Below are 18,738 nucleotides of genomic sequence, written 5' to 3' on the forward strand. Positions count from 1 at the left end.
TTTGTAGAGAAAATTAATTTGTCGTTTTTTAAAGATCCAGAGTGTGCGCAATTGTAAATTTATGGTTTTTGCTAATAATCGCGAAAAATTTTTAGAACTTTTTTAATTACGAAGTTCGTTGTGTTACGAGAGGGGTGTCAGTTTTATAAAATTACTCCCTGATAAATTTTAAAATAAAAGAAAGCTTGAAAATTACTCTTTTACGCTTGGTTTCAAATAAAATTTAACTATCGCACGACGGTCGCATCTATTACAAGATTCAATCTACTACATTTAATGTAGTAGATTGAATTCATTCTCAATAATATCGTCGAGCATTTGTCTGACGAAAATGAAAAAATAGGTGATCTTTGTCAACATAAGGTTGCGCAATAGTTACAAGTTTCTGGTGTAATAAAAATATTTTAATGAAATCAAGAATTAACTAAATATTCTAAGTACGCATGCTCAATTCTGTCCAATAAATATTAGGCAATAATGTAGGTATGGTTTCTACTACTATTAGCTTTTTGACATACGCACGTGCTATTATTTATTTTCTCGCCTCAGAGAATAAAAGTAAGAAACCAGGTCACCTAGTTGTTTTATAAAATCTCACGTGTTAGCAAAAAACATGTTTTAAAATGATTTTGATTATATCTTTGAAATCTAACCTAATATACTGTATAAATTTTGATATGAAATCTTATTTTAGTATTACTTCATTTATGAATTATTTTAAACAGAATGTCTAGTTTGAGCTTCATCTTTTATTTTCTAATAGTATTTCAATCCCATTTATCTATATATCAGATTAATACATAATTCATCATTTTGTGTAAAAATTTCTACCTACCAATCCATTTTTAAAATAGCATTTGATAATGTAAAAAAAAATTGCTACCTTATTCATAGTATAAGGATTTTTAATTTTGTTTTTTAAATTATTTAAAGTTGCATTTTTGTCAGAGTAATATTAATTGTATTTTTTTGGTGAAGGTTATAAAAGTATTTACAACAATAACAAAGTTGCAGTTACAGTTTTACTTATATAGAGTTTGAAATTGTTAAATTTTTGGTTGTTTAATGTAGTAGGGATGAAATACTTACTTGTTACTGGAGGTGTAATTAGTGGTGTTGGAAAAGGGGTTATTTCTAGTAGCATTGGGGCTATATTAAAAGCAAGTGGGTTTAATGTTACTGCTATCAAAATTGATCCGTATTTAAATATTGATGCAGGAACATTTTCTCCATATGAGCATGGTAAGATAGAAATATATTATGCTTAAAATATAATAAATATAATACTACTACTTCTACTACTACTACTACTACTACTACTACTACTACTACTACTACTACTACTAATACTAATACTAATACTACTACTACTACTACTACTACTACTAATAATAATAATAATAATAATAATAATAATAATAATAATAATAATAATAATAATAATAATAACAATAATAATGATAATGATAATAATGATGATAATAGTAATTTTATAACAATCATAACAAAAATTTTATTACTAGTGTTACTATTGTTGTTACTGCTGCAAAGGTTATTACAATTGAAAGTAATAATTGTAGTAGAATATATTTGTAATTGTTATTTAACTCAGTTATTTTTACAGGTGAGGTTTTTGTTCTTGATGATGGAGGAGAAGTAGATTTAGATCTTGGAAATTATGAACGCTTTTTAAATATTCAACTACACAGAGATAATAATATAACCACTGGAAAAATCTATCAGAAAGTAATTGAAAAAGAGAGGAGAGGGGATTATCTTGGGAAAACTGTTCAGGGTATGTGTTTAATATATGTTCTATAGACAATCCTATCTCATTTAAATACTGAATTTCAATTGTTACCTTTGCAAAAGGTAAGCCCTGATACACTTCTAAAAAAAAAAAAAAGAAAAAGAAGAAGAACATTTTTTTTTTAAATAAAATCCATATAAATTATGTTTGGTTTGTAGTTATTCCCCATATTACTAACGAAATTCAAGACTGGATTGAAGAGGTTGCAATGCAACCAGTGGACAAAAGTGGAAATGTGCCAGACATCTGTCTTATTGAGGTTGGTATAATATATGTAAATTTAATTAAGAGATTTGTGCATAGAAGTAATCCCTTTAAATGTCTTAAGAAAAGGCACAAAAATATAATCCTATAGTGGGAGTTAAACTTGCTTTTTAGGATTAAAAATGTGATCCATTCATGAAAAGTATGTATATAGTAATAAATTGGTTGGTCACCTTATAAAAGGGGTGTTAATTTCAATTTCTAATTAGTGGTATTCTTAGAATATATTAATCACTTGTTAATATGTTCTAACCTAAAGTCTTATAGAAGTTCTCTACCTCATAAAACCTTATAAGTTTCTCATGAGTTTACTGGGATACTTTTAATTGTTTTTTCAAATCAATAGTTGATAAAATCATCACTTTTTCCTATTACTTAATTGTTCTTGACTAGTTCTATAGTGAAGATTTTTTAAAATTAAGCTCATATGAAATCTGGTTTAGTTTTTGGTGAAGAAAATTTTGGTTCATAAACTTGTTTTATTCATGCAATAATGTTTGCGAAAGTGCAATCTTTAATATATTTATGTAAGTAAAGCGATTTTCGATGCTTTCACTATCTTCATACAGCTTAGCATAACTGAACTGATACTTTTAACTGAAACCAGAGTAATTTTAGCATCCTTGTTTCTATCTTCTAACAAAAGTGGTTCGCCAACATTGTAAATAGTTTACAATATTAGTGAACCACTTTTGTCCCATCATCAAACTGTTTATTTACTATTATTATTATTTAATGACATGTCTCTTGGATGTATTTGGTGTTAATACACCAATTATTTACAATATTTTACTATTATATTATGTCTATAGAAATATTTGTTTGGTGCTCTATGTTAATAATTTAATTTGCTTGAGACCAGGATATATTTTCATGTAAGAGAAAAGATATAAATACAAACACACACATGCACAGATATACAGATTTATATGCACACACACAAGTTATTTAAAGCTTAAAAATGTGTTTTTTTCTGATCATTACTTTACTACTTAAAGTGTTCTATTTAGTCTTTCATTATATAGCTTGGTGGAGTCATAGGGGATATAGAAGGTATGCCTTATGTTGAAGCAATGCGTCAGTTTCAATTTAAAGTTGGGCCTGGGAATTTTTGCTGTTGTCATGTCAGCTTAATACCTCAGGTAAGCTTAGCTCAGCATTTCTTTTTAAGTCTTTTCATCTTTTATTTGAAAGTATATCAAAATGTTGTTTTTTATATAACAACTTCTAAATAAAAAAAAAAAACCAAATAAGTTTATTTATTTGTTGTTTTTATAAATAATATTTATTATTGTTATTATTATTATTATTATTATTATTATTATTATTATTATTATTATTATTATTATTATTATTATTATTATTATTATTATTATTATTATTATTATTATTATTATCATTGTTATAATTATTATCATTATTACTATGATTATTATTATTATCACTATCATCATCATTATTATTATTACTACTATTATTTTTATTATAATTATTATAATAATTATCATCATCATCATCATCATCATCATCATCATCATCATCATCATCATCATCATCATCATCATCATCATCATCATTATTATTATAATTATTGTTATCATTATTATTATCATTATTATTATCGTTATTATTATGATTGTTATTATTATTATTGTTATTGTTGTTATTATTATTACTATTATCATTATTATTATTATTATTATTATTATTATTATTATTATTATTATTATTATTATTATTTTTATTTTTGTTATTATTATTATTATTATAATTATTATTATTTTTATTATTGTTATTATTATTATTATTGTTATTATTATTATTATTATTATTATTATTATTATTATTATTATTATTATTATTATTATTATTATTATTATTATTATTATTATTATTATCATCATTATTATTATTATTACTATTATTACTATTATTATCATCTCAATCATCATTTTGATCCCCTAAAAAATGCCAAGTAGGGATGTCTCATTAGTTTAGATCCACTGTTCTAGTTCCTTTTTTAGTAGTTTCTAAAATGAGTGCAAAAATTTGAATTTCTATCTATATTATGGGTGATATATTACAATATGTTATATATAATCTTTTATAGACCTCTGGAGGTGAAATGAAATCAAAGCCAACTCAAATGAGTGTTAGAGAATTGCGAGGATTAGGTCTTACACCAGATTTGGTAAACTAAAAGACTTTTTTTGTATAACTTCCTTTTAAAAAATCTAAAAGAAGCTAAAATAAATTTGTTTCTTTGTCTCCAGATTTTGGCACGTAGTAAAGTTGAATTGGATGCTGCGTTAAAGCAAAAAATATCTATGTTTTGCCATGTAAATCCTGATCAGGTATTTATATTTATAAATGAATTTGTTAAGGTAATTTAAATCATTATATTTACTGTTGTGGATGGAGAAAAATAACTATTTTTTCTTTTGTTAATTTTTTCTAGAAAATCTTTGTTTTAATTTTATCTTTTTTTTTCTTTTAACTCTTCATGAGAATTCTACTTTGCTTTACATAGGTAATCAGTGTTCCTGATGTGTCATCACTTTATCGTGTTCCAACTTTACTTTATGAACAAGGTTTGCTTGATCAAATTGCAAAAAAACTCTCACTGGCTTTACCAATCATAGATTCAAGATTATTCCTTTTTAATTGGAAACAATTAGCTGATAGGTTTGCATGTTAAATTTCTTGTTAAGGAAAAAAGAGATTTGTTTTTATTTTAATAATGCTTTAGGGTCATTCCATGTCAACTCAACAAAAGACAAAAGTTATTTTTGTTAAATTTTACTTCACCATGAAGTAAGAATGCTATTTAAATCTTTAGCTCATATCTTAATTAAAATTTAGAGAAAAAAGAAATTTGAGCAAAAAATGAATTTGAAAATTCACTTTTTATTCGAATCTCACAAGAGCATATTTATTAATATATTTAGCCTATTGTAAGGGGATTAAATTATTACTTTTAAAGCAATAATGGTTTACCCCTTAATAGTTCATTGTATTTTAATTAAATGAATAATGTTAAAAGCTTCAAATTTTATTTCATATAAAGGAAAAGAAAGTTAACATATATTATAATTGAAGTATTTTCAATTATCATATAGTTATATTAGGAATGTAATTTTACTTTAAGGCATGATCAGCCATATGAAGAAGTAAAAATTGCTCTTGTTGGTAAATATACAAGACTTGAAGATGCTTATATGTCTGTCATCAAAGCATTGAGTCATTCAGCACTTGCTTCACGTAGAAGACTTGTTGTTAAGGTATATTTTTTATATACTCTCTACTCCTAAAAAATAATCAAATCAAAAATTTTTATCAACATTATTAGTTAAAATACGATTATGTATAAACTTTCAAATGTGAGTTTTCAAAAGAAAATTTTAACATTCTGAGATATTTGATACATTTAACAAGAATATAAAACAGCTCTGAGGTGTTGTAAACAAAACTTAATAAAACTTGAGTATCTCTAAACATAAAAAATGCTAGTAAAAAGAACTATATTTTTTTTTAGTGGATTGACTCTGAAAGCATAGAAGATTCTACCAGAGAAAATGATCCTGTGAGGTATCATGAAGCATGGCAATCATTATGCTGCTGCGAGTAATTTTCATTGTTTATTAAAACTTTTTTATTCTTTTTGATCTAAATTTATTATAAAAGTATTAAATGAAATACATACATTTGTATTACTATATTACATTACTTTATTACTTATTACTATATTGTTTTTAGTAAATTATCTTAAACTATCCATTAAAAAATCTCTCCTGAGATAATAGTGTAACTAAAAAATATATTTAAAGCTCTTTCATTTGTGTCATAAAACGTGAATAGGAAAAAAGTTTTTGTATGTTTCAGTGGTGTACTTGTACCTGGTGGTTTTGGCCAACGTGGATCTGAGGGAAAAATACAAGCTGCTCGTTGGGCCAGAACAAGCAAAACACCATACTTAGGTGATTTTTTTTTTAAAAAAATTAATATTGTTAAATAAATTCTACTTTTGATGGAATTGTTTATTTAATTCATAAAACTTTTTAAAATTTTTTACTGAACCTCAGAAGTTGTTTCTGTTAAGTAGAAAATACCAGAAAATATTTAGAGGTAACTCATGTGAATTAAAATTTATAAATATTAGCCAATTCAGAAATAATTCATTTTACAATTTGCATTACTTGTAAAAAAAAAATAAAATAAAACTCTTATAACTGTTTGCTTTAACTGAATTTTTTAGTCTGATCACTTTCTAAGTAGAATAAACTTTTTTGTATCTGGAAATTAAAAATATATAAATATAAATATATTTATATTTATATATTTATATATACACACACACACTTTGATTTAAGGCATTTGTCTGGGACTGCAAGTTGCTGCAATAGAATTTGCAAGGAATGTATTATCATGGAAGGGTAATTTACTGTTTTATCTTGTTATGTTTTTTTCCTTCAAGTTTTGTATGACACAGAACTCAATAATAAATGCAGGTGTTAAATTAAACATATCCCATAAAATTTCAGCATAAATAACTGAAAATACATTTTGAAATATCACTAAAGCAATGACCACTTCATCATGATAAGTTTTACTTTAAATACCAGAATGTTGATTTTTTAGTTCAATAAACTGCTTATCTGCTTAAATGACTGATGAATATCTTTTTTTTTTCAATATTTATCTTAGATGCAAACTCAACAGAAATCAATCCACTGACCCCACATCCTGTTGTAAGTTAGTTTTAACAAGAAGAAAACATGAGTTGAAAATAAAGTTGAAAACATGTTTTGAATAACTTTATTCATTATTTTGCTAAAGATTTTATTAAGTCGAAGGTCAATCAACTTATAGGTAATAGAAATGCCAGAACACAACCAAGGTCAGTTGGGTGGAACAATGCGTCTTGGAAAAAGGAAAACTATTTTCAAGAAACAAGCTTCTGTTATAAGTATATTTTTTAAAAAATATTTTTTCAAACTCAAACTATTAAAGTTTCTTTTCAAATTTGTTATGTTGATGGTTATTGTTTTTACTTCAGGGTCATTCAATAAGAATTCCATATAAGAAACTCGTTTTACAGTAATATTTAATTTTAGTATCATGAACTGATTTCAGAACTATATTTGTAGATAAATACATTAAAAAAATATTATTAGCACTTCATAACTTGTTTTAACAAAAGCATGAGAAATAATCAAGGTTAGGTACCCATTTTTTTCCTGTTATACAAAACAATATGTTAATATTGTTTTGTGTAACAGAAATTATAGTTAACTTTTCTTTTTATTATTGAAAGTTTTTACTGGTTAAATGATATTTGCATTTTTGAAGAAATTTGTTAACGATAAGCATGATACTTTAACTTTTAATGGGAAAATAAAAACAAATTTTTTTTACCAAAAAGACTTCACTTTTTGCTATGCAAAAATATTTTTGATTAACCAATTGTAAAAAAATGTTTTTACTTAACCCCTGATGATTTGAACCAGGTACTGGAGTTTTATAATGCAGCAACATATCTCAATTAACTCCAGGTATGAAGAATTTGGTGAAAGTTAATGAAGATAAAAAAAAAAAAAATACAAAAATGTTACTTAGTACTCAGGTTAAAAGAATGATAATTGCCTTGTACTTTTATTTGAATTAGATCATGAAATAAAATTTTCCAAATTTTGTGGATTATGTTCTGTACAGAGCTCACATTTTAAAAGATTCCTCTATTGCTGATCTGTTCATCAGAATTTCATTTATATATGCAAAGCCATAAAACTTAACTTTATTCCCACCACATAAATTGGGCAAACAATTAGATTTTCTGCAATTCAATTGGAAACTCTGCAAACCAGATTGTCTTACTTTTTTGTAATTTGTGACAATTGTTCTACCATCCAAATTTTAACGCTATTAGAGGAAAAAAATAAAGAGGGTTTAGAAGTAACATACATAAGTTGCTAGAAGAAATTCTCAAAATCTTTCACAGGAGTGACAGGTCAAACAGTCTATGCTCTATGCCCTATGTTTGTCCCAGCTACAACTTTTGAAACAAAAAAAAATACCTATGAGGCATTAATCTACAAAGTCCCAAGTATCACCAGATGTAAAAACTAAAACCTAATTTCTATAGCTAAACAAGAAAAAAACATTTAATGTTTTTAAGGCATTTTGTCCTACTAATTGCACTTGGAGCCCCATCATAAAGGTGTTTTACTTTTTTTTTTGCCTTTGTTGAATGGAATTTTTTAAAAATTATTAAAAACACTTTAGATGTATGTGGGTGGATTTAACTTGACAAAAGCCAGTCTTTAACAGTTTAATATGGGGCATGACACTAAATGTCTTTTTTAAAAGTGGCTGTAAGTAAACAAAAAGTTGTAACAACTTTTTGTTTACTTACAGTTCATAAATTATTAAAGGTTTTGTAAGAAAATTTCAAAATTTATATTAGTGTGTCTGTTTATTTTGTATAAACCAAACACTTGTTAGTTTGTAGCACTTATTTTCTTGTATTGAAGTATCATGAAATCTTTTATAACCACTTTTAAGTTTATCCCAGTTTAAAAAAGCTTCAAATTTCTGTTTTGTCAAGGAAAGATTACTAGTTCTTTTTTTATAGAAATTCAAAGATAATAGAGTTCATTTAAGCATATGCAATTCCTGTAGAGCAATACTAAAAAGCCTGACAAGGGAGACAATTTTTGCCTTTGCCTAACTAAACAAAGTGATTATTAGACCACAGGTTTGATCCTTGTGATAATTGAATTTGCCAGGTCAACCAATTAAAAGTACATCAAGATTTAAAATAAATATAGTAGTTTTGATAAATTATACTCAGTCTCTGTTTTCAAAAGAGGAGTTAAATTTGAATTTTCACAATCCAGTTTGAAAACTTAAAGAAAATGATAGCTACTGATTACATAACTGCTTTGAAAATTCTTCCTCTGTAATATCTCAAAAGGTATCCTCTCCACAGGGCACAATAATACTGAGCAGAGAAAAGTAGTAAAACTGTAGCTATTACTCCAGTTTCCCCCGAAGCTCAGTGTACTCAAAAAAACTTCTCTAACTAATATGGATTCCCATAATGAAATGGAACTTTCTTTCAACAACATGTGGGAAAGCAACTGTTGTTGAGGGTAGGAGGGCTTTTAAAACAATTCCATAGAAAAAAAAGTAAAGGTTTGACAAATTATTTAAAATCCAAGTCAGTTTATTGATGCTAAATATGAAGATTCAACAGTTAAAATAATATATTTGACCAAAATCAAAATAAGTAGACATAACAGTTATGTGATATGTTGTGATTAACAGAAAATGTTAGCATCCTTAGATTTAAAAGAATTTCAATTTCTACAAAGCTATTTACAGTTTTTAACAAAAAACATAGACTTCAACTCCTAAGGTATGATACTATATGAAATGACTCTACATTATTTTTTTGTTTTCTTTTTATCAAGGAAAATTGTATGGTGATGTTGATTTTATAGAAGAAAGGCATCGGCATAGATACGAGGTATAATTTTATTTTTAATTTTTACGTAAGCATCTTGTAATAGCTAAGCCTAAGGAGGACACCACAGCTATAAACTTGTATGTGAGCTATGCAAGCAATAGGCCTTTGTATGTGAGCTGTGCAAACAATAGGCCTTTGTATGTGAGCTGTACAAACAATAGGCCTTTGTATGTGAGCTGTGCAAACAATAGGCCTTTGTGATATAGCTATAAAGTTAGGCTAGTCACCTAAATAGGCCTTTGTGCTATATAGTTTGGTCTTTTTGTTGAGCAAACAATCATACTGCTGCTTAATTTTTACAAAAATAAACGGTTTGTGCTGGATTTTCCTCAACAAAAAAAAAGGATCATTTTCTAATTAGGCAAATTTTTGTTTTTATAATGGGTTGTCTAGCTAGGAAAAAAGATTATGAGCACTTCTGTTTATTGTAATGTGTTCATATTGTAAAAACAAGTTGTTGAAAGACAAATTTTTCATGAAACATCTTTAATTCATCTTAAACATCTTATATTTAATTCGTATGTAAACATCAATTTGTTGCAAATAAAAAATATTTTACATTAGAAATTTGTACTTAGAAATACCAATATATTTGGATGTGCTATTTTTATTCTTTTGTGCATGTGTGCGCATGTGTATTTATATGTAGTATTATCCAGATTGTTTCATTTGGTAAAATGTTAAATCAACTTAAATCATTCATCAACAACCTGTAATTGTTCCATCTATCGTTTTCTTAATAAATATTTTAGCGAATTCGTTATTAATGTAAGCAGATAGAGATATAGAGATTATTGTAATTGTGTCCACAAATAAACATTTGTGGAAAATAACTTTGTTGTTTTAACTAGATATCTAGTTAGATAAAATAACTAAATTTTTTTCTCTAAATGTTTATTTTATGTATACGAAAATTGTCATTTCTTAAATTAGGACTTTCTTAAAGCATAGGACTTTGTTAGGTCACACCACCGTAACATGCTGCAAAAAATTTATCAAGAAGTGTAATTTAAAATGAAATAAAAATTGTGTAGATAGTTTGTGTAAAATACACTATGTATACATATTTATATTGATAAGTTATAAAAACATTTTTTATAATTTACTTTTTTACTTCCTCAAATATTTTATACTTTGACTTGTTAAGAATGGTAGTGAGCGATAGTTGTATCAAGTAGTGAACGATAATTGTATTGAATAGTAAACAATAGCTTGTTTTACTGTTGCCTGAGTATTTTTTTGTGTGGTGCATTTTTTCATGTAAAGTATTTTCGTGTAAAGTATTTTTTCGTGTTAAGTATTCAGGCAATGATAAAATAAATTACAGCATGAAAAAATGGTTTGAAAATCTGTAGTCTACAACAAGAACAAGTAAACTTCATTTCAATTAAATTTTTTGTTAAAAAGTGCGACCTATTTCCCAATAGCTCCTCTTATTCCATTAGCTCTTAATCCAGTCTCTGTATCACATTCGCACTTATGCCATTTTCCGTTATGCTAGTTTGCAAACACATAGTTTGCACCTGTTTATAGTTATTAAATTCTCTTTTAATAAGGCAACCCTTTATAAATTAACCATCAATTTATTGCCAGAAACTATTTATGAAAGCTTTATATGTGACTTTAATCAGTCGATTATATTTTTATGAGTACAAAATATAATAGAGATTATGAACCAAAAGCACGTAAAAATTATGATTAATACCCTTGTTATTAGGTCAATCCTACATTAACTCATTATTTTGAAGAGAGAGGCTTCACTTTTGTTGGGACTGATATTGATGGAGAGAGAATGGAGATTGCTGAATTGAACGGTGAATTATGCTTTTAAAGTTTTTATGTTTTTTATTTTGCTTTTAATAACGAATTATATTCCCATTATTTTACTAGCTAATTTCAAACTTTTAAAACTTTGGCTTTATCATGGACGTATAAGAGATAACAGCAATAGAACCAAATTTTAAGCTTAATTTTATATAGCTAGACATTCTTAATATTTTAAGAAATAACGCTGATGATGATATAGAAATTGATATCATTTACTTAACTACTTTAGTACATGTATAACTAGAGATATAATAAATAATACAAAATATCAACTAGTTTTGTAGCTACCTAGAGCACAATGGTTTCATGTCCAGGGAACTGCTCCATCTACTATATTGCTGTAGACTTCCAGTTTATGAATATTATAGAACTTTCTGTTTTTTAACAAAGAAAGTTAAAAGTATTTCACTGGATAAAAATTATAACATCTTTAAATTTGATTAAAATTTGATTCCTTAAAGGTCCATTTTTTTGGCATTGAATGCAGAGAGTTTTTTCATTTTTAATGTTTTGATGAACAATACAAACATTTCTGGAGCTCAAACAGCACTACAGTTATGGATAAATAACTTATAGATAAAATGAATATAAATACAAAAAGGAAAATTATAATTTGTCACATATCTAAAGAATTTAGCAAAGCCAATTTATGGCAAACCACAAGAATAACTAAATATTTAACATTAACATAACATGATTTACCAGCTATATATAAACTAATTTTTTGTGACAAAAACAAATGGGTTATTATGTGTTTTTTATGAGAAATGAAATAATATAGGAAATATGAACAACGAAAACATGAAATATCTGGCCGCATTTTGCAATATAGTTATAAATTTTAGTAACTTTATAAAAAGTTTAGTTTTATCAAATGAATTATAAAAAAGTACATTAGAAAATACACCTACTTAAAAAATAGTGCATAGTGGAATATATATTATGAAGTTTATAGAGTAGTCGAGACAAAAAATGGCGTTGATCGGAAAAAGTACTAAAAATATATACAAAGTTAAGGCTGGTGAATGAAGGACCAAGAAATTATATGAAACCAGAATTTGTCAAAAAATTTTATTTAAGCTTTTATATATTGCGCAATAGTTTTTTTAGTCATTTTAAAATTGTCCTTACAAATCTATTTTATCATTAACAGATTTTGTTTACATGAAAAAAGTTCCCAAATTTACAAATGTTCATCTTGAAAAAATGATGAAAATCTGTTCGTGCCAACAACTAATTTCCTTTACCTTGTAATTTGTATAGTAATTTGTCAACGTGTGAAGTAGTTACTTTATCCTGGACAGTCTTATTAAACAAATGCTATAAATGTTTAAACTAATACCACGTGATCAGAGTTTCTGTTTTAAAACTGGGCAGCCATTTCAATAGATTTTTTTGTTGACGGGTGAAAATTTAGAGTTTGTCGGAAACTCGCATGGCTCTCTGATTTCTGCGGCCTCTTTGATGTAAAACAATGAGTTGCACGTCCATTTCTTATACGTCCATGGCTTTATTTTTAACTTTTAGATCATCCGTTCTATGTCGCCGTTCAATACCATCCAGAGTTTTTATCTCGCCCTGTTCAACCGTCGCCTCCTTATCTCGGTTTTGTTTTAGCTGCGTCTGGAAAGTTAAAAGGCTACCTTGGACGGGGGTGTCGTTTATCACCTCGCTCAAGTTTTTTGGATTGTGAAACTGAAACGTTTAAAGATTTATCTACACACAATGAAATTCCTACAACCGAATGTAAAAATGTTATTTTCTCTGAAGATGGTCGCTTAAACAACTTTAAAAACACTAGTGCTGAGGTTTTAGCGACCGAATATGAAGAGTAACACATTTTATGAAGATTTCGTAAATATTGCTCAGTATTTCCTTTAAGGCAACCAACAAACATGTAGAGACGGTGCGCAAGAAATTTAAATGTGACTCTTATTTTAGTATATCCAATAAACAGAATTTTTAGATAAAAAAAGTTTATTTGAATAATGTAATTTTATTTTATTTTATTTTGAGAGAGAGGACCATAACAGCAGTATGTTTAGCGGGCAGTAAGTTTGGTTAAATCCAATGCGACTTAAAGAAATTTTCATAGCGCAAATGTGAGGATATTTCAGGATAGAATTACATTTTGCGTTGTCGCTTAATCCAAGTCTAGCCTGAAATATCCTTAAATGGAAAATAAATCTTACTTTTATGAGAGTTAGCGAAGAAGCATACAAAGTCTCAAATGTTTGGTTTTTTAAACTACCGTTAAAAATGGAAACAAAAATAGAAGGTAACTAAACTTAAAGTCCGTTAAAATAGTTGCTGCTTATATTTCAATTCCTAATATATATACAAAGATGTTTAAATTTTCATTGAGCTATATGAAAATCTATATATTTTATAGTTACATTAATTTTTATTTTCCCCATTCACATTTTAGGCCCCCAGTCCCTTGGAGACCAGTGGCCCACTAGATTTAATTTTACTAGTAACAGTTAAACAAAATTCAGACACCCTAGAGGAAAGATTGTCAAGAGATAATAAATAATGTTTACACAAAAATACTAAACAAAAATCACGAAGGCCTTTTATTTTATAAGAGAATAAGTAATTTATATATAATAAATTATTAAAAAATAATCAATATATATATTGAAATGATTAAACTGATAAATGTTAATAGACAAATTTCATATTTATGATGCTACCGGGAAAAAATATGCGTATGTATACAAATATATGTATAAATATTGTTTTTAGTTGCCTTAATTATAACACAGCTAACACAGTCGACTTAAGGGACCTGTTGGTGATGGTGAGCCGACGATAAGTTAAGTAACCGAGGCAAACGTCTTTGACTTCGCTCAATTTGTGAGGAATTTTCTTGTCATGGAGTGAAATGACCTTTTGACTTTTAAAATTGTAAATTCCAGTGTCTTAATCCATAATTTGCACCCAATGCGTGTTTTTTATTAGTGCTAACTTGTATTTAGAGTTAGGCCATCTGTTCATAACGCCATGTTTTCCCCTCCGCAATCTAAAAAAGCTCGTTTTTAAGATGAAATTTTAGATATTTGTAGCTTTGATATGAAATTAAATAAAATATTAGTGCTAAGTGCAGTTGTTTTCTGTTGATTGATACTCATCCGGCATCAGAGATGTGTCCCTAGCTTTTAAAATTAATTGAGTGATAAGAAAAATAGCAACATATCACTTTTTTCCTAATACTCAGATTACTTTTAAAATTCTCTAAATCAACTGCCAATTCCTAAATATTCCAAATTAGATCCTTAAAATATTAAAAAATCAGACTATAAATGATGATTTAATGAAGAATAAATACGATTTTTATTATTGAAGATTTTGTGTACACGTATTCTGTATAAATATAAGTTTTATGTTTTACTAGCTGGAATACCCGGTGCGATGCGCTGGGTTTTCCAGCTATCAGATATAAAACTATACTGTATTAATCAGAAGTGTATTTGTAGCTATGTAGCCATGTTTTTGGGAACTAAACCACACTGTGGTAATGTAGCTTTTTCGCAACAAACAAATCGATAAATCTCAATAATCTTCTAATCAAACAAGAACCTGTCTTTACAAATTTTATCGCTCATTTATACAGTATACTTTTTCAAAAATATCCCTCAAAATCATCATAAAATAACCGCTAACACATATTTACAATTTTTTTGTTTTTCACTAGTAATAAGTACTAAAATTACTACTCCCTAATTACCTCCTCGCCGGGGGTAGGGAGTGGCTGGAGTAATATCAGTTAATAATACCTTCAACAGTGCGATCTCATATTAAAATCAAATAATCATAAATTTTCTTTTCTAAAAACAAAAATATTCGAACTTTGACAAAGCCAAGTTTGAGTAAAGCTAGTAAATATTTTTTATCCAATAAAATGACAAAAATGACAAATGCTTTCTGGTAGAAATTTATTACGTTGGTCGCTAATTTATTATTTAAGGTTGATATTTAATATTAGGTATATAAATTTGCTTCCGCCGTTTTTTGATAGATGTCGTTAGAGGCATGTGGTGAATAGAACTGTCGGATCTAAAGTGTCATTTAGTAACGTCTGTCGAAAGCACCATTTCCAAACATAAGTTATATTCTACTCGTTTCATATATCTTTAATCGCTTTAAAATGTCAGTTTACGAGCCTAATTCTTGTCATTTGCGAGAAGTTTTACTTTACGCGTTCAATTTAAAGATGAAGACTGCGGCTGAGGCTTATCGAATGCTCTCGGATACGTATGGTGAGGCAGCTATTAGTGAAAGAATGTGTCGTGAATGGTTTCAACGCTTCAAGAACTGTGATTTCAACGTCGAAAACCGGCATTGCGGAGGAAGGGAAAAAGTGTTTGAAGATGACGAGTTGACAACTTTACTCAATGAAGGCTCATGCCAAATCCAAGAAGAGTTAGCAGAATTATTGCATGTGGCTCAGCCAGCCATTTCCAAGCGCATCAAAGCCCTAGGAATGGTTTAGAAGCAAGGAAATTGGGTACCGTACGAGTTGAAGCTGAGGGACGTTGAGCGGCGTTTGTTTGCTTTTGAACAACTGCTTCAAAGGCAACGAAGGAAGGGATTTCTGCATCGTGTTGTGATTGGGGACGAAAAATGGGTTCTTTACGTTAATCCCAAACGTAGAAAATCATGGGGTTTGCTCGGCTATACTTCCACATCGACAGCCAGACCTAATATTCATGGCTCCAAGATTATGATCTGTATTTGGTGGGACCAGCTCAGTGTAGTGTACTACGAGCTCCTAAAACCGAGTGAAACTGGCGAACGATATTGAACTCAACTAATGCGTTTGAGATGAGCACTAAAGGAAAAACAGCCGCAATACAAGGAAAGGCACGTCAAAGTGATTTTGCTGCATGACAGTTCTCACCCCCATGTGCCGCGATAGGTGAAAACGTACTTGGAAAAGCTGAAACGGGAAGTACTACCACACCCACCTTATTCTCCTGACATTGCTCCATCTGATTACCACCTTTTCCAACAAATGTATTAATTTTAAATACTTTAATAAAAGCAAACAAATCGATATACTCCTAGATAAGTAGGGGAGTAAAAGATCATCTAAAAAAATTAACTACGACATTTGTTGTAGTTGATTTTATTAGTGTACTAGTAGTGTCTTAAACGATACACATTAAAGGCTTTTTTTCCAGATAATAGTTCTATATAGACCGATCAATTTGCTCAGTTTTTAAACTCTGTTCGTGAATAAAAATAAGCAATTGCTCAGAAGCATTTGTTCTGAGTTAAAATCAAAAGTTTATTAGCAATATCAAAAATGAAAATGTTTAAAATCCGTAAATAGAGTTTTGCTTTTGCTCACAAGTAATTTCTTAAAATTTTGAGTAAAAGCCGGTGTTTTCACCAATAGGAAGAACGGGGACTTTTCACAGATAATATCTTACTATTTAACTTAGGTAATATATCATTACTTTGAACAATACCGTCTACCAAATGTTTGATGAAGATAAAGATTGTTGAGGCAAATGGACTTTAAATGATTAGTTTTATTGTTGAAATTAGTATTATCTCGGGTTATATTACTCAACCTTGTTAGTGCTAAAACAATTTGATTTCTGCGATGCTGACCAAGCTGGTGAAGTTGTTGTTTATCTTCTGTGTCAGTTACAGGGAAAATCTTTTCTTCGTGAAAAATATCATCTTCATCATACTCAAAGTCTGGATCATTTAAATGTTTGACATTATTGTGGAGGATAAAAATTGTAGTGGTAATCATCTCCATCTAGATTCTCAGCTATGATATTATTACATAAAAATGATATAAAAATTTGTTGCAACTATTTTAATTGTTTAAAAAAAAATAAAAGGCATTTCAACTATTTTAAATTAAATTTGCTAGAACTTGGCTACTTATAACATGTCTGAGAATTTTGGAAGCACCTTATCAAGTGGCCAAATCATATTCTACATCATATTCTCGGTAGCTTATATAGTTTTAGATCACAATCAAGAGAAAAATAAAGTTAACCGAAAAGCGTTAGTTTCGTTAGCCCATGCAAAGGATTTTCGTTTCGTAATAATCATTTGAGCCATTTATGCTAAGAAGCACAAGCTGCAGAACTTATGATAAAAAGTTATTATGACAAATATATAAATTCATATAACCAATAAAAATGCATAAAAAGAAAAATATAAAAATATTGAATTTAAAAAGTTTTTTTACGGTTTATAACATCTGATGATCGCTATTTCATGAAACATTAAGTAATGTTATATAAACCAGACTATTTATTTAGTTTGTATAATAATAATAATAATAATAATAATAATAATAATAATAATAATAATAATAATAATAATAATAATAATAATAATAATAATAATAATAATAATAATAATAATAATAATAATAATAATAATAATAATAATAATAATAATAATAATAATAATAATAATAATAATAATAATAATAATAATAATAATAACAATAATAATAATAATAATAATAATAATAATAATAATAATAATAACAATAATAATAATAATAATAATAATAATAGTAATAATAGTAATAATACCAATAATAATACCAATAATAATAATAACATATATATATATACAAAATATTATACTATATTTTAAACAAGCGATCAATCAAATTTTAAAATTAAAGACAAATTAAATACAGAATATTTAATTTTAATGCTTTAAACGTAATGTTTACATTACTGGTAAAAAATATACAAAAACATAATGGCGCGAATATTTGTATGCATAAATGAAGTTTTTTAAACTTAATTAAAATCAATTGTCAGAGGTGCTCACTAAACTATGAGCAAATGCTCAAAGTTACTTGTATGTTTTTTTTTATTCACGCACTTGTCTCATTTTTGAGAAGCTGCTCAACTCTTTATGTGATTGCTCATGAGCAAATGCTATTGCTCTCAAGCAAGTAACTGCTCTTTATTATTTACGTAAAGATGAATAATTTCTCCAAAATACAAAACAAAAGCAATTGCTCGTTTTATTCACACCGCCTTTTTTTGAAGCTTAGAAACCCAAAAAGTTACTTTCATCCTATCTTGGAAAAAAAAGGGGAGGGGGTGCATCAAGTATTATTAAGACACTAAAAGAATCGAAAAAACCATTTGAAAATTATTTTGAAACAAAGATTTTAAACATTGATTTATCCTCAAAAGGAAAAAAAAGTGAACAGAGTTGTTCTAAATTACGCTGGCATTAAAGGACTTGCTGACAAACTTTGGGCTGGAAAACTTGTAATGGATGATTATATCAAATCTTGAATTAAAGGAGA

At 27.5% G+C, this 18,738-nt stretch overlaps 1 protein-coding gene across 1 annotated transcript; it reads left to right on the top strand.

The window, feature by feature from the left end:
* The first annotated feature begins 847 nt into the window (after nucleotides 1-847).
* Nucleotides 848-13,459, top strand: LOC145201991 (CTP synthase 1-like). Its single transcript, XM_090082279.1, has 16 exons — nucleotides 848-1,242; nucleotides 1,625-1,795; nucleotides 1,969-2,069; nucleotides 3,100-3,216; nucleotides 4,185-4,265; nucleotides 4,348-4,428; nucleotides 4,605-4,759; nucleotides 5,223-5,355; nucleotides 5,610-5,698; nucleotides 5,957-6,051; nucleotides 6,445-6,507; nucleotides 6,779-6,822; nucleotides 6,944-7,040; nucleotides 9,547-9,602; nucleotides 11,320-11,416; nucleotides 12,957-13,459. The coding sequence occupies exons 1-16, from the start codon at nucleotides 1,077-1,079 to the stop codon at nucleotides 13,262-13,264; spliced, it is 1,854 nt and encodes a 617-aa protein (XP_089938405.1). The 5' UTR covers nucleotides 848-1,076; the 3' UTR covers nucleotides 13,265-13,459.
* Nucleotides 13,460-18,738: the final 5,279 nt, after the last annotated feature.

Source organism: Hydra viridissima, unplaced genomic scaffold (assembly GCF_058129835.1).
Source record: "Hydra viridissima isolate aposymbiotic clone 2 unplaced genomic scaffold, HvirCarnegie_v1 scaffold_3, whole genome shotgun sequence".
NCBI classification, from domain to species: Eukaryota; Metazoa; Cnidaria; class Hydrozoa; order Anthoathecata; family Hydridae; genus Hydra; species Hydra viridissima.